Source organism: Heterocephalus glaber, unplaced genomic scaffold, assembly GCF_053883595.1.
Source record: "Heterocephalus glaber isolate CG9 unplaced genomic scaffold, H.glaber_assembly_v1.0 deba00001444, whole genome shotgun sequence".
Lineage (NCBI taxonomy): Eukaryota > Metazoa > Chordata > Mammalia > Rodentia > Bathyergidae > Heterocephalus > Heterocephalus glaber.
The window spans coordinates 27,529,507-27,546,439 of record NW_028258297.1 but is presented as its reverse complement, the minus strand read 5'-3'; the positions used below and the strand labels follow the sequence as shown (position 1 = coordinate 27,546,439).

The following is a 16,933-nucleotide window of genomic DNA, read 5'->3' as shown; positions in this document are numbered from 1 at the left end:
ACCACTGAGCTAAATCCCCAGCCCTTTTCTCTCCTTTTTTTAACCAGTCCTGGGGATTGAACACAGAGCTCGCACACAGAGCTACACCCCAGAACCCTCTTTTTCCCCTTCTTAGTTTGGGACAGGATCTCACTAAATTTCCTAGGAAAGACTTGAATTTGTGATCCTCCTGCCTCAGCCTCCCAGTGTGCTAGGACTACAGGTGTGCACCACCACACCTGGCCCCTTCCTTGTTCTAAAATTTCACAATGCTCATTGTAAGACAGCACCAATGTCTGTATTCCAGGGTTGATTTATAAATAGAACTAAATAATTCTTTTATTAAAAATAAATTTTACTTTATTATATCCCTTCCCCCAAGGCCTTTCTGTGCAGAAGCTTTGTTTCCACTTTTCCTTCTAGTCTCACTCTTTCTCTTGTCCCTTCCTTTCTCTTTCTCTCCTCCCTTGTTCACCTTCCCATTTGAACACTTTCTTCCCATTTCCCAACACCCATTATACTTCTCAGTCCTTATTTCTGCTTTCAGTTTCTCACATTAGAGAAACAATGTGGTATTTAAACATGTGTGTCCGATTTATTTCACTTAAGAGCGTGGTCTCAGGGTTCATCCATTTAGCTATAAATGTCTCAAGCCCATCCTTCTTTATGGCTGAGTAGTATTCCACTGCATAAAAAACCCACATCTTCTTTATCTACTCATCAGTTGATGGACCCTTGGGCTGTTTCCAAGCTTTAGCTATTACAAACTGTGCCACTATAAACATGGGTGTGCATATATCACTGTGGTATGATTCTTTTAATTCTTTCGGGACAATACCAAGAAGACGTATGGCTGGATCAAATGGAACCTCTACTTTTAGTTTTTTGAGGTATCTCCACACTGATTTCCAACAGACTGGTTGCCTCAGTCTGCACTCCCACCAGCGGTGGAGAAGGAGAACTAAATGATTCTTAAATTGGGGCTGGGTGTGTGGCTCAGTGAGAGAGCATTTGGCCAGGCCCTGTGTTTAATCCCTAGCACCAAAACCAAACCAACTCAAGAAAAACAAACCTCTTAAAATTAGGGGTAAGATTTGAGACTCACAAATAAATTTGAGAATAGAAGTTAAATTTCTGGGACCTCCCAATAGCTTCTCCAGTAAATTACTGGAAAAGCTACTCAAGACTACAACTTCCCCTCAGACTGGCTCCTCTTACCTCCCAAATACTATCAGTGGAGACAAGAGTTATGGCTGGCAATGTGCTTTAAAAAAATTAATTTCTCAACTGGGCATTGTTGTGTATACCTGTAATTCCAATACTCTGGGAGGCTGAGGCAGGAGGATCGTAAGTTTGAGCCCAGCCTGGGGAATTTAACAAGATTTTGTCTCAGACAAACAAACAAGGATAAACAGGCAGGGTCACCAGATTTTGCAAAAGCAAGCTGGGCATGGTGGCTCATGTCTGTAAGCCCAGCACTTGGGAGGCTGAGGCAGGAGAATCACTGGAGTTCAAGGCCAGCCTGGGCTACATAGTGACTTCAAAGCCAGACTGAAACATGTAGTGAGCCCTATTGCAAAAAAAAATAATAATAAATAAAAAAATTAATAATAATAAAAGCAAGCAAACAGAATGTCCAGTTACATTTGTGTTTTAGATAAACAATAAATACTTTGTTTTTTGTTATGTTTTGCTTTGTTGTGCTTTTTCTTTTGGTACCGGGGATTGAACTTGAGACCTTTCTCTTCAACAACAGGCGCCGGAACCACTGAGCTAAATCACTGGCCCTTATTGTGTTTTTTTTTAGACAGGGTCTTACTATGCAGTCCAGCTTGGCCTTGAACTCATGTAGCCCAGGCAGCCATGGAACTTGTGGCAGTCCTCCGCCTCAGCCTTCTGAGTGCTGGGATCACAGGTATGCACCAACGCGCCTGACAGGGAACTCTGTAAAGCATCAATATGTCCCATACAATGTTTGGATGCGCCCACACTACAAAACGACTTTTAACAGAATGTAAGTGCCACAGGTGATGGGTAAGGCTAATGGGGAGTGTTCTGTCCTTACCATCTGTGTTCTTAGTGCACGCCCACCACACTGACCGTACACATACATGCCTGTAACCCAGGGCCCAACACTGCAGAGCAAGCGCCAGACCACGGGGCTGTGCAGTCCGCTGTGCCAGCGACTCACGCCTCCGATTTGAGAACAAACCGACTCACAAACCTTCTCCCAGATGATATTCGCTGCTAAGTTAGGACTTACTGTCCTCATTTCTGTTCTACTTTCTGGTCATCTCTTTTAGATTCCACATATCAGGGAGTTATCTAGCAATCCTCAACAGAAACTGCTGATGTTCTGCCCCACCAGCTAGGTTATGAGGAAGACTGAGGTCAGATAAGAAGCTCAAGGACCCGAGTTTGATCCCCGGTACCAAAAAAAAAAAAAAAAAAAAAAAAAGAGAAGTCTGTAAGTAAGTTATTTGCCTTGGGTCGGGTGATGTGCTGAGGACACTTTTCAATTATTCTTGTGTCATGCAGCACACTTGTTCCTTTTCCCCTGCTGCCCATCTGTCTTAGCTGCAAGAAAAATTCTTCATATTGGATGAAACATAATTAGGAGAGAAAATCTGCTAGTGGGTGTTGAAAGGGCCATTAAGTTATTGTGGCTGAATCCGAGGGGCTCCGCCGCCGTCTCCGCCTCCGCAGGGCTGGTAGCGCCTGCAAGGCCTGCTGGGACCCGGCTGCAGCCAAGTTCCGGAGCAGCCTTCCTGCCGGGCTGCCGGACGCCGAACCGCGCGAGGCTGTGCCCCTCAAGGATGTAAACCAATGAAAAATACAAGTGGATTTGTGCTCTTGTAAAAAGTAATAATAAAAATAAGAAACAAAAGAGACATTGCATGGTCTTTGTGGAGATGGGAAGGCGGTGTGCAGACAAGGGTGCAGAAGGAAAAAGGGGGAAAATGTGACATGTCTATGTGTTGTGTGCAATAAATCTACTAACAAAAACCTCAGAAAAGACATATCAATGGGAGGATTATACTATAAGTTAAAATTCTTTGTAAAAAAAAAAAATGTGTTTTTGTTTTTTTGGTACTGGAGATCAAACTCGGGACCTTTCGATTTCCAGGCAGGCCGCGAAACCACTGAGCTAAATCCCCAGCCCCCTCTTGTTTTTTTTTTTTGAAGGCAGGGTCTCGATAAGTAGTGGGATTGGCCTCGAACTCACTATGTGTCCTAGGCTGGCCTGGAACTCTAAGTGATCCTCCTGCCTCAGCCCCCCAGCTAATCATCTTTTATTTATTTATTTATTTATTTAAATTATCTTTTAATTTAAAAAATTCTTTGTAAATTTTAAGTACAAAGTTGCTACTGCTCTGACTCTGGCACAATACAGGAAGTCAGTATTTCCTGAACAAAAGGCCACGCAAGAGCTTGTCCCTCAGTCGCCTGTCCTCGAAGGCACCTCTCTCTCTTCCCCGCGCCTGGGAGTCAGTGCAGCAGTCTGGGCCCAGTGAGGCGCCTGGCCCTCCTGAGGAGCCTGGCTCCGGGGACTGCGGCAGGCCCCTCACGTTCTCTCAGGACAGCGGTGTCCACCCAGCTCCCATCTGTTTTCCGATGGCTGCTCCCTGGACGAGACTGACACAGACTCCGTAACCCCGAGGCCTCCTGTCCCCCAGGTCGTGGCGGCCTCAGCCGAGCAGCATTCCGGCTGCTCTTCGATCCAGAGGCTCCTTCTTAATGTGCCAGCCTCGTAACATGGAAGAGATCTAAAAACTGTTTTTTACCATTACGAGTAGCTATATCATATTGTGCAAAACTTTACTTTTTTGTAAGTAGAAAATCTGACATGTAAAAATCTGGCTACTGGGCTGGGGATTTAGCTCAGTGGTTTCAATGCCTGCTGCGCAAGCGCAAGGACCGGAGTTCGATCCTCGGTACCAAAAAAATCCCAAAACAAAAAAACAACAAAAACCTGGCTGCTTTGGTCACATGCACCACCACAATCCCCAAGCACTTGTTTCACAGTAATTTTCGACATCTTCCATTTCCAATGTGTTTTTGTTCCTAAAACCAATTTTCTTTAATATGTCTGGTTTCCTCCTTTTTCTTCTCTATTCTTTCCCCTTCTTTCTCCTGCCTTGGGAAAGAAGGCTGAATCTCCACGAAGCCACCGTGAAGTTTACTGAGGGCTCCTGGGGAAGGCAGTGGCGAGGAGGCTACAGCACCGATGGGAGCGGGACGAGCCGGGACTCGATGATCAGGGCGTCTGGTCTGACTCCCTTGCTCCGGGAACAGCGGCATCTCCAGCAGCAGCCGGGAGACACACAGACCTCAGCCCCACCTCAGCCTGCGGAATTCCAAACTCAGTGGGGTGGGATCCGGAGATGTGTCACCCTGGGTATCTGCTGCTGTCATTCATTTAGTCAGGTCTGGAGATTGAACTCAGGGCCTTGTGCATGCCAGCCAAGCCTCTGTCACTGAGCTACATCCCAGATCCCAGATTCCTAAATGTGCTAAAGTTCTGGGAACATTAATGGGTGAACAGACTTTAAGCAAAATTCCATACCATATCTGGCTATTTTAGAATTAAGAAGTTAAGATGTTTGGCAAATGAGCCTGGGGTCCTAGCACTTAGGGAGGCTGAGGCAGGAGGGTTGCAAATTTGGATCTACCTGGCAATTTAGCAACTTAATGAGAACCTGTCTCCAAAATAAAGTTAAAAAATAAAAATAAAATTAAAAAGGGGAAGCTATCGTAGTGTGAAGTCCCTGAGTCTAATCCCCACTACTGGAAAAAATACGTTAGGCATAGAGACATTATTTATTTATTTTGGTACCGGGGATCAAACTCTGGACCTTGAGCTTCCGAGGCAGGCGCCAGAACCACTGAGCTAAATCCCCGGCCCAAGACATTTATTAATGCTATTATTTGAAATAAAAAAGGTGCCAGGCATGGTGGCACATGCTTGTAATCTCAGCAGCCTGAACTACATAGGGAGACCCTGTCTTAAAAAGCAAAAAAAGGGGAAGTGGTCTTTTTTTGACAGTCTGATTTGTTCATAACTTCACCCATGAACAATGGCCCTGAACAGTTTGTATTTCCATAAATTGAATGAACTATCTTTATTCCAAGGTTTTTGCCACCCTTGCCCCCCCCCCCCCCCGAGAAAGTTAAAGTCTATAAGGCCTTTTTTTTTTCTTGAGACAGTGTCCCTCTATGTACTCCAGGCTGGCCTTGAACTCTCAGCAATCCTCCTGCTTCAGCCTCCCGAGTGCTGGGACTACAGGCTTGCACTATCAAGCCCAGCATGACTGAACAATCTGAGGGCCAAGTGGAGGCTGGGACCTTGTGTAGTTTCTGGGGATGAGCAGAGCTGAAAGAGCCTGCAGCCCACTGGGGCGACACTGTCTCAGCCAGAAGAGGTGCCTGTTTTTTGGCTCCAGAGTATCGCCCTTAGGAAACCTGCTTTTTAGTCAGATGTGATAGCATGCAACTGTAATCCCGGCTCTATGGGAGGCTGAGGCAGGAGGCTGCCAAGTTGGAGCCCAGTTTGGGTGACTTAACAAGACCCTGTCTTTAAAAGAAGATTGGGGATATAGCTCAAGTTCTGCAGAAGTTGATCCCTAGCAGCAAATTAAACCTTAAGAAAATCTGAGATGTCAAATTAAAGGTGTGTGAGGGGGTTGCATAGTTTTAAAAAAGAAAACAAAGTGCCGCGGATAACCACCCTGGCTTTGTGGTAGCGCCCGGACGCGTGCTTCCCGGCCCACGCATGCGTGCTCTCCCCTCCTGTGTCTCCTGGCCTCCTCCTCACTAGGGAGAGGTAATTATTAGACAGGGCCTGAGCCCCTGCGGTGGTGACCTCAGCCTCTGGTCTCCCATCAGCTCCCGAGTTTCCTTGGTTGCAGCTGGCTAGGATCAAACCCAGCTGGGGGGGGGGGGCACGCGTCCTTCCCGTCTTTAACTCTCTGACGCACAAGTCACTCAGCTGACTTTACTTTTACTTTCTCCCTGACCTTTCCCCTACATATTTGCAAATTTGCTTATAGAGGGTTTTTTGAGGCAGGGTCCTTCTGCCTCAGCCTCCCAAGTGCTAGGGTCACAGGCGTCCGCCACCACACCCGCCTCTATTTAATATTTTGTTTGTTTGAGACAAGGTCTCACTCTGTAGTCCAGGCTGGCCTCGAGCTCATGGCGATCCTCCTGCCTCAGCTTGCGGAGTGCCACCTCCGTGGCTCACATATTTAATGTCTTCCCCAGGGCTTCGCCTGCAGGGCTAATTAAGGTCGCCAGACCAGCGGGCCGCTCAGCTCCGCCTCTCTGGGGCGCCGCAGCGGCGAGCACTGCCACCTGGCGGCCGGCGGCCAGACCGCACGCGAAGCGGCGACGCCCAGCGAGCGCCATGGCAACAGCGAGGCAGACTGAGGGCCCAGGCGTGGGCAGCGCGCTAGCGTTTCCCCTCGCTACTGTCGTTACCTTTAAGCGCTGATTTCCCTCAAAATACGCTCCATCTTTCCTTTTTATTTTTGGTACTGGGGATCGAACTCTGGATTTTGCTCTTGTGAGGCAGGCGCTGGAACCACTGAGCTAAATCCCCGGCCTGCTCTATCTTTCAAAATCCATCGGAAAGCCATTTCTGGCCAGGCACGGGGAACACACCTGTAACCCCAGAAACCCGGCAGGCTGAGGGAGAAGAATCCCAAGGTAGAGCCCATCCTGGACAACTTAGCAAGACCCCGACTCAGAAATGTTTTAAACATTTAGAAAGGTGGGGGGAGAGGGCTGGGAGACCCCGGAGTGAGGCCTGGATCAAACTCACCCGAGGGGGGGATGCAGCTTAGCGATAGAGCGCTTGACATCCTGCATTCAATACCAAAAACAAAATTTAAAAAAGTAAAACAAAAATGAAAACGCTGCTTTCCCATACTCCGCTTTTTTTTTTTTTTTTGGTAACCGGGGATCGAACTCGAGACCTTGCGCTTGTGAGGCAGGCGCCGGAACCACTGAACTAAATCCCCGGCCCTCTCCGCTTTTTTTTTTTTTTTTTTAAGTGGCCCAAGGCTGGCCTCGAACTCGTGGCGACCCTCCCGCCTCAGCCTCCTAAGAGCGGCTTTTTCTTCATCCTTCAAGGTAATCGCATTCACCGGGAAGGCCTGAAAGTGGTCAGGCGGGTTCCGCTTTCCCCGAGAGACTCAGGGCGCTGAGTCCCGCTCCACACTCCACAGTTCCGGGCTCAGTCCCGCCCAAACGCAGCTCCCTGGAAGTCCTGCTCCCTTGGGGTCACTTCCCTCATTCCGGGAAGATGCACAAGCCTGACTCACTCTCGCTGTTTGCCACCGCTGTCATCATTCCTGGGCCACCTTCCACGGGACACGTCATCTGCATGCTGTCCCCCCCCCCCCGTTTGTTTCCAGCCCTCTCTGGGCACTCGTGTCCAGGGAGATGCCCGTCCCAGTCAAGAGTAAAGACTGCAGCCTCTCCGTCCTATTCTGACACTTAGGTGCTGCTGCTGGCTCCGCACACATAGGCAGGCGTCCTCCACTGAGCCACACCCTCCCCCAACCACCTCCTACTGTCAGGTTTTTTTTGTTGGTACCGGGATCAAACTTGGGACCTTGCGCTTGCGCAGCAGGCGGTGAAACCACTGAGCTAAATACCCGGGCCAACCCTAATTTCATTTTGAGACAGGGTCTTGCTGTGTAGTCCAGGCTGGCCTCAAACTCGTGGTGATCCTCCTGCCTCAGCTTCCTGAGTGCTGGGATGAAAGGTGCAGGCCACCATGCCTGGCTCCACCTATCACTTTCTCCCCACCCCGGATTTCTGGGTAGAATCCCTACTGAGCCTGTCAGGTTTCCATTGCTCACCACTCTCCTTTGGTTCCACATCACCCAGTCTCAGTGAGCTGATTCATGCACTCTCAGCACGCTTGCATAAATGTGAAACTCCCAGGCCCTTCCCCTCCCTTGTGTTCCTTGGTAAAATCCCAACCCTCCGATATGCCTGTGATCCCAGCATACTGGGAGGCTGTGGCAGGAGGACTGCAAATCTAAATCCAGCCTGAGCAGTTCAGGGACATACTGAGACCCTGTCTCAAAATGAAAAAATAATAGTGCTATGTACATTTTTGTTTAACTTGTGGACAAAGACTTATAGATGGGTGCAAAAAATAAATCCTCTTGCAATCCAGAATTCACTGTTCAGTATAGTTTTGATGCATAGAAGAAGGAACATTACTGCCACATGTGGTGGTGCATCCCTGTAATCCTAGCCCTCAGGAGGCTGAGACAGGACATCACCACAAGTTCGAGGCTAGCCTGGACCTGGGGCCTGCTAGGCATGTGGGCCACTGCTGAGCCACATCCCAGCAAGGCTTTTTCTGCAGATCAACCCACTCTCTCTTTTTTTTTTTTTGGTACCAGGGATCGAACTCGGGTCCTTGAGCTTTTGAGGCAGGCGGCAGAACCACTGAGCTAAATCCCCGGCCCCCAACCCACTCTCTTTATTCTTCCAGACAATGATTTTCTACTTCTTCCTCTTTGGTAAATCTCTGAGACCTTTCTTTTTCACTCAGCTTATGACCACATTCATTATTTCTTTGCGAAAATAGAAGAGCGATTCCCCAGCTGCCTACATCATCAGCGGATCTCTCGTTTAGCTGTGCACACCCTGGGCCTGGCTTCCGGTGAGATGGATCAACCTCTCCTACTGCAGCCTCCACTCCAGCTCCGGGGCTCTTGCTCTCTTGCCCACTCAACGATTTTACCTGAAAATAATATCCTTATAGTGTAAAATTTTCCCTTTCCAATAGATCTGTGTCGTCATATCTTTGAGCAAGACTCTCCCTAGTGATACAAATTTGTGTGTCACAGGTAGACACACAGATAGATAGTAAGGAGCTAGCTTCTGTCCTTTAAATCACGGTGGTGGGTATCAAGGTGTTCATGTAAAAAATTCTTTTAACTCTGGTTCTGTCACAGGAATGAAAAATAATTATTATCTTGATCTGTGTCCTCTCCAGATGAGGACCCCACCTCTATTCCCTCGTATTTATTTTGCAGTGCTGGGGATGGAATCCAGGGCCTCATGCACGCTAGGCAAGCGCTCCGCCACTCAGCTATAAACCAGCTGCCCAGCTTTCTTTTAATGCAAAATCTCCCCTCCCCCCTTTTGAGACAGGGTCTCCATATGCAGCCCAAGCTGCCTCGAACTCATGGCGATCCTCCTGCTTCAGCCTCCTGAGTGCTGGGATCCTGTGCAACGGTGCCAGCTTTTGATACACCAACCAATGCTGGTTTCTCCTTGCCTTTCCTCGGCATCCCCAAATCCAGGTTCGTCCCTCAAGTTCAATCCTCTGGACTCTCTTCAAGGTCAGGCTTTCCGCACCACCCTTATCAGATCTCGGCCCACTCGGACCTTATCTCCGAGCTGCAGACTGCACGTCGCTGCTGCGAGGCTGCAGGGAAGAGAGTACCAAGGGCCCCCAACCGCCTCCCATCGCGCCGGCCCCGCCCCGCGGCCCCACCCACAGCCAGAGGCATTTCTCACAGAAACAGACGTGAGGGCTGGGGAGGTAGCTCAGTGCGGAGGCCCTGGGTTCAAACCCCAGCACCACCAGAAGCCTTAAAAAAACTTATCCCTGCCGTCCCCGCACGGCGCTCCGCGCCTGACGCCGCCTCGCCGCCCGCAGCGCGCCTTGCCGGCCCCACTCCCCTTCTGCCGGCTTTGAAGCCCCTAGGCCCTTGACTTATTCTTCCCAACTTCTTATTTTGAGATAATCGCCGATTCCTGTGCAGCCGTACGCACCACAGGTAACTCGCAGCCCGTGCCCCCCCTCGGCGCCCGCACAGCCTCGCGCCGCAGCCCCTAGTCCTGGCCGGCGGGAGGCTCCTTCGCTCCGGTCCCTGTCACTCTTTTGGTGCTCGACACGCAGGCTGGAGTTTGTCGGTGTCGACCGACTGGGCTGTGCCTCGCTGCTCTTTGCCCTCAAAACCACTGGGTACTCGGCGCATCTGGTCCGAGGTGGGGAGTGCGACCGCAGCAGCTCGAGTTGCGACGTGAGCAGCCGCACGGGCACCCGTGTGCGCACGCGCGAGACTGGGCTCCACGCAGTCTAGCACATGATTCCTACAGGGGCCGCCCCGCACGCACGCCACGCACGGTGACCTTCCCTGCCACTCAGCTGTGCTCTATCTCTAATTCTGTCACTCTGCAAATAATGGGGCCTTTCCACATCTAATCTTCTGAGATAGCGCCTTTCCTCCAGTATAGCTCCCTTGAAAGCCATCCAGGTTGGTATGTGTGTCCGTAACAATCCATTCCTTTTACTCCCAGTCGTATTGTATTCGATGGTAGGTAAGAACGTAGCTGTAGCTGTCTTTTGGGCTGCGACAAAGTTGTTATGAATATTCATAGGTCCACAGGACTCTGCTGTGTTTTAGGTTTGGACACGTGTCTGTACATAGGAGGTTTCTGTATGATCATGCTTTTATTCCTCTGGGATAAATACCCAAGAATGCAATTGCTGGTCATATGGTAGGTACATTACTTACTTTTGTAAGAAATTTGCATGGGGCCGGGGATTTAGCTCAATGGTTCCGGTGCCTGCCTTGCAAGGTCCCGAGTTCAATCCCCGGTACCAAAAAAAAAAAAAAAAAAAAAAAAGAAAGAAACTCGCATAGTTTACCAGCATGAATGTAGCATTTTACATTTTTACCACTAATGTGGAATAAGTTTCTCACCAGCAATTGGCACGCTCAATATTTTTCACTTTAGCCATCCTCATAAGTATACAGTGATATTTCATTGTGGTTTCATTCATATTTCCCTAATGGCTAATGAAACTCAGCATCTTTTCATGTGCTTATTTGTATCCATACAAAGGCTGATAAAAAATAGCATTTAAAGTTTAAAAAATTATTACAGTAAAGCAGGGCATGGAGGAACAGACGTGTAATCCCAGCATTTAGGAGGCTGAGGCAGAAGGATTATGGTGAGTTTGAAGCCAGCCTAGTAAAACCCTATCTCAATTTTTATTGTTATTATTATTTTTTTTTGGTACAGGGGATCAAACTTGGGTCAGGCGGCAGAACCACTTGAGCTAAATCTCTGGCCCCCTGTTTTAATTTTTAAAAAAATTATGGCTGGGTATGGCCATGCAGGCTTGTAACCTGAGCACTTGGGAGGCTGAGGCAGGAGGATCACTGTGAGTTCAAGGACAGCCTGGGTTGCATATAGTGAGGCCCTGTCACAAAAATAAAATCATTACAGTAAAAGACACATTGCCATTAATCCCCTTCACTTTGAATACACTCACTCCATCATTCTTGCCACTTGTTGAAGCAGCTGTGAAAGTCCTCTTTTTGTATCTGTATGAAGTGTGATCAAATATTTGGTGAACACTGCTGCCAAGTAACTTTGTCCAATGAAAAGGTGAGCTTGTGAGAACACAGTGGTGTGTTTGCATCCACCTTATTCACCAGGTATGGCACGGTGTGACTTATAGAGCTTCCCCAAAGACAAATGATTATTGAAGGTAAACATTTTGAATCCATTCAGGAATGAAGGCAGCCGGACAGCACAAGCAAAGACATTCTCAAAAGAGCACGTCCAGAACTTCTTCAGAAATCAATAAGAATGCTGGGGTAAGTGTGTTCAAAGCAAAGGGGAGTATTTTGAGGGGATTAATTTTAAAAATTAATTTTACTGTATTTTAAAAATTAATTTCACTGCATTAATTTTTTAAAAATTCAAGAGATGATTTAAAGTGTATTGGAGAGCCTGGGTGATGGCACACACTTATAATCCCAGCTTGGGAGGCCAAGGCAGAAGGATTCCCACGAGTTTGAGGCCAGCCCCTGGGCTACACGGTAAAATCAAGGCCAGCCTGGACTACATGTGAGATGGTTTCAGAACAAAACAAAACAATACCCACTAAACATTCACCATATTTTTGACACTACTTCATATACCCTTTGTCGGTGAAATATGTGTTCATGTCTTTTGCCTATTTTTTATTGTTGAGGGTTTTCTTTCTTTTTTTTTCCTCAGTACTCAAGATCGAACTCAGGACCTCGTGTTTGCAAGGCAGGTGCGGTGCTGCTGTGCTACATCCCCAGGTCTTTTTTATTTTTTCCTGTAGAGGGCAGGACTTGGTAAATTGCACAGGCTGGGCTCAGACTTGTGATCCTCCTTCCTCAGCCTCCCGAGTGCTGGGACTACCAGTGTGTGCCACCATGCCTGGTTTACACAATGCATTTAATCTAGCTCTTCTGGTTTCCCTTAAATCTGAATCTCTTGACCTATCTACTATTACGATATTGGACAAATTTTCATAGTCAGTTTTACGCATATGTCAAAATGGCATTATCAAAGGTAAAATTACATTGTTTTTTGGGTTTTTTTTTGGTACTGAGGATCGAACTAGGGTACTTATGCTTGCAAGGCAGGCAGCGGAACCACTGAGCTAAATCCCCAGCCCCAGTAAAATCACTTTTTATTTATTTATTTAAAAAAAAATTTTTTTTTTGGTACCGGGGATTGAACTCAGGTCCTTGTGCATGTGCAGCAGGCGGCAAAACCACTGAGCTAAATCCCTGGCCCAAAATCACTTTTTAAAAATTGCTAATAAGAACACTTTAAACTTTAATTCTCACCAAATTCGAAGGGACTTTGTCTTTTAATTTTTGTATTACTGGAAATTTCAAAGGTATACAGTTCTTTTAAAATAAAATAATGGCCAGACATGGTGGTGCATGACTGTAATCGCTGCACTCAGGAGGCTGAGGCAGGAGGGCAGCAAGTCTGAGTCCAGCCTGGACAACTGAGTGACTTAGCAAGAACCTGTCTCAAAATTTAAAAAAGAGCTAGCCGGGCCTGGTGGCGCACACCTGTAGTCCCAGCACTTGGGAGGCTGAGGCAGGAGGATCGCCACAAGTTTAGGGCCAGGCTGAACTACATAGCGAGACCCTGTCTCACAAATACAAACAGAAATAAATAAAAATTTTAAAAAGGGGGTCGAGGACATAGTCCAGTGTGAAGGCCCTGAGTTCAATTCATTCCCAGTATCAACAACAAAAGCGATCACTCCAGCTTCTGTTTCATCCCTTGACCTCACAGTGCTCTTGAGCGCCTCTTGCACCCCGAGACTGACTTCACCAGTCACGTGACTGTGCCGTCTTTTAACCCTGTCGACCTTTTAGATTCTCTCGAAGATGCAGACTTTTGGAAACACGTTTGAAGGAGAGCCTCTGCTTTCCCTCTCCCAGGTCCTAGCTCCCCTAACGCTCAGTGATGCGGACACAGCCTGGGGTGGGCGGGACCCGATCCAGTCCGATCTGCTCGGATCTGCTCCGGACAGCACCGATCTGCTCTGGACAGCACCGCTGTCCTCCACCAGGGACGCCGCTCCCCGCCCGGATTTCCTCGGCTTTCCCTGAGCCCCGGGGCAACTGTAACGCTCAACACCCTCAACACCAACGCGTTCGGCCTTGGGCTTTGGATAGTACCCTGCGCGCTCATACAGGGCCCGAGCGCCCCCACTCACCCTGTGCCTCTTCTCCATCTTGTCCTCCCCCGTCTACCGGCACCGGGAACCCCTCGCCTCTGGCTCCTCTTCCGGGCGCAGCTTCCTGCAAAGCGGCAATCGGCCTGTGATTCAGTCACTTCGCGTGTGCGTGGATGTGGGACTGGAGACTGAAGCCTGGGCCTTCGTGTCAGGCCACAGCCCCAATCATACTTTTATTGTTTCATTTTGAGACAGGGTCACTAAGTTGCCCAGGCTGTGCTTGAACCTGGGATCCTCTTGCCTCAGCGTCCCCGAGCGCGTACTTGTGGAGGGTGAAATCCCATCCGGTTCTAGTGGCTTCTTAGATTAAGTTGGTTCTGGGGCCCTCAGTAAAACTCTCTCCACTGTTCTCTAGCTCGGGGAAGGACTTCAGTCAGGCTGAGGGTGGGGAGAAAAGGGAAAGACAAGCTGAATTTGCTTAAAGCAGTGTCCATGCAGCATTATCCCTGCTCTGTCACCAACCAGGACCAGCTGTCTATCTGCCACCATAAAAATCTGTGATTTAAAATAAATTTTGTGGGCCGGGGATTTAGCTTGGTGGTTTTGCCGCCTGCTGCACAAGCTCAAGGACCCGAGTTCGAACCCCGGTACCAAAAAAAAAAAAAAATTTTGTTTTGAAGCAAAACATGTATTGCTGTATTTTAGATATACATCATAACATTCATCACATAAAATCTGTGATTTGATGTGTCCTATTTTGCCAAAAAAAAAAAAAAGTGGGAAGCAGCAACTCTTCCTGTGCCTTCCACGAACCCCTGACCGGTCCCCGCCCCCCCCCCCATCCTGATTCGTGTCCTGAGTCCCTGGGGAGGCTGAGCCAGGAGACGTGGCCTCTGAGTGCCACCTCCCCAGCCCAGCCTCTTTTCTTTGTCAGCTGTGCTTGTCTTTTAATGTGTTCTCATTTGAGAAAAACAAAAACAACCGTGGCCTGGGTGGTGCAGGCCTGTAATCCCAGCGCTCTGGGAGGCTGAGGCAGGAGGATTCTGAGCTTCATCCCAGTCTGGGCAATTGAGCAACTTGGTAAGACCCTCCTATCTCAGAACAATAAAAAACGGGCTGGGGAGGTAGGTCAGGGCTAAGGCTCTAGGTTCAATCCCTAGTACCTAAAAATAAAAACCAAACCACCAAAGCCCAATTGCTAATCTAATTCTAATAAATATACTTCCTTTAAAAGTGAGGTGTTATGGACTGTAAACCACACTAAACCTTCTTGGAAACCAATGGAAACTCTACATTCAGCCTGGACAGTAGACCGTGACAAACCAGGGACAGCACTTTGCCGGGGGCCTGGGCCTCCCACCCCTGCCTGCTTCAGGGCAGAGAATTCGAAGCAGGACTTGGGTTTGCCTCCTACTGATTGTTGGCCCATTCCTCACTCCACCCGCATCTGCCTGTCAACCCAGCACTCTGGGAGGCTGATGCAGGAGGGTTGCAAGTTCAAGCCCAACCTGGGCAATTTAGCAAATTTAGCTAAACCCTGTCTCAAAAATTAAATAATAAATATTTTAAGAGGGCTGAAATGTAGCTCAGCGCAAAGGTGCTGGCCCTGGATACCAAAAAAAAAAAAAAAAAAAAAAAATCGCTGTTGGCCTTTGGCATGTTATTATAAATGTATGCATTTTCCCCAGGCGTGGCTGCACACGCCCATGATCCCAGCACTCAGGAGACTGAGGCAGGAGGACTGCTGGGAGTTCGAGGCCAGCCTACCCTGTCCCCAAACCCCTGCCTTCCCTAACCTGAGGGGCACAGGCCCTGCTCCCCTCCGTGGCTCCGGCTCTGGTTCTGGCTCCGGTTCTGGCTCCGGTTCTGGATCCGGACAATGCACCTCGTCCACTGCCGCAGCCCGGGCTCCTCACCCTTCCGACAAGCACCTTGAGCCAAGCACTGGAGGGGGCGCTGGCGACCCCGTGTGCGCCTGCGACGTTGGGACCGTTAGCGCCGTTAGGACAGCTGGCTTGGCCCACGCTCCTCATGCTGCCCCCACGGACGGCCCCGCCCCTGGCCCCACCTACGGGGAAAGGGGCCCTGTCACGCCACACCCACAGGACAGGCCCCGCCCTCACCCAGGAGGACCCCCGGGGTCTCTCAGACCTGCCCGGCCTGTTGGGCAAGGGTATGGGCCCCAGGGCGGGAGCCCGAGCCTCGCGTGCTGGCGGGGCTCCCGGCCTTCCTGCAGCTGTCTGTACCGGGAAGCCCTGCGGTTAGTGCTGTCCAGCTGTCCACTCCCCGCCGGTGTCTCCAAGACCACTGCATGGAGAAGGGAGGCTGCGCCCAGTGTTCAGTCAGTGAACTCCGCCTGAGTGGGCAGAGTTATCCGCACACAGTGATGAGAAAAAAGAACATCCCTGAACACAGTCAGTGTAAGGCGTGCCCCAGTGCACGCTAACAGCATGTGGGACACCAGTGCACACCCACCGGATGGGCTGGGAAGGAGGACGAGGGGGCGGCTGCATCCTGGAATACTCACCTCGGTGGTGTTCATGAAGGCCCAAAGTGGGAGGACGACCCGTGTCCTTGACAGGAGAATCCCGGTAGTGTGGCACAGTACGTTCCCACGCGGAATGTTATTCAGCGAGGGCAGTGAGTGTACGAAAGCCACACGCAATTCTGTTGATGAATAGCACCAATATACATTTGAAAGAAGCCACAAAAGAGAGTATACTGAATGATTTTATTTATGGTGTCCTAAATCTTCATTATGGTTACCTGCTTTTTTGGGGGGGGGGCAGGGTCTTTCTGTGTAGCTGAGGCTGGCCTCGAACTCACGTTGATCCTCCTGCCTCAGCTTCCTGAGTGTTACAAATGGTGCACAAGAGACTACTGGGACACAGGCTTTGTGGGAACAACAATAAAAACCCCAATTATTCTGACTGCAAACAGGCAGGCTGAGATTGAGATAGATGTCAGCAATTGGCCAGAGGAGAAGTTAAGTTTTTATAACGTTTGGGGATGGGAATTGTGATCCTAAGGACTCTGGGATGGAATGCTTGGGGTCAAGGTTCTCAGGATGGTCAGTGGAGGTGTATAAATAATACTGGACTTCTCAGCGCCAGGGAGATTGCTCATCCTGTGCTAAATTTTCTTTATGGCCTTCTGATTTTTTTTTTTTGGTACTGGGGATCGAACTCAGGACCTTGTGCTTTCAAGACAGGCAGCAGAACCACTGAGCTAAATCCCCAGCCCCATCTGATCTGTTTACTGAGGACAGTGGTTTCCTGTTTTCTGTGGAGGGCAGGATGTTTGCTGAGAGGGTTTCACTCAGGTCAAGCATGATGTTTCCATCTTTTTGTTGTTATATACAAAGAGGAGCAGGAAAGTGGGTGATGTTCCTCATAGCTTCTTTGTGTGTGACAAATGGGGTGGCATGGGGAGCCTAACTGGGAGAGAGAT

The 16,933-nt window shown here is 49.1% G+C and overlaps 1 protein-coding gene, 1 long non-coding RNA gene and 1 pseudogene across 5 annotated transcripts in view; 2 read left to right on the top strand and 1 right to left on the bottom strand.

The window, feature by feature from the left end:
- The window catches only part of Slc2a3 (solute carrier family 2 member 3), a 76,807-nt gene extending 61,320 nt beyond the window's left edge, over positions 1–15,487 (bottom strand). The window contains exons 1-2 of the mRNA XM_021248085.2: positions 15,280–15,487; positions 13,523–13,607 (exon numbers count right to left, since the gene is read on the bottom strand). Of these exons, the coding sequence (XP_021103744.1) occupies positions 13,523–13,540 (18 nt within the window). The 5' untranslated portion in view covers positions 13,541–13,607; positions 15,280–15,487. The remainder of the gene's footprint in view (positions 1–13,522; positions 13,608–15,279) is intronic.
- Positions 8,091–8,212, top strand: LOC147827532 (small nucleolar RNA SNORA40; annotated as a pseudogene).
- On the top strand, positions 10,107–15,285 carry LOC106008115 (uncharacterized). 4 transcript variants are annotated; one of them, XR_015452349.1, is made up of 4 exons: positions 10,107–10,268; positions 11,536–11,621; positions 12,028–12,095; positions 13,179–15,285. It is a non-coding gene; the product is annotated as an uncharacterized LOC106008115 (long non-coding RNA). The 4 variants fall into 4 exon arrangements; XR_015452348.1 differs by having other exon boundaries at positions 13,096–15,285; XR_002390788.2 differs by having other exon boundaries at positions 10,108–10,268; positions 12,028–12,067.
- Positions 15,488–16,933: the final 1,446 nt, after the last annotated feature.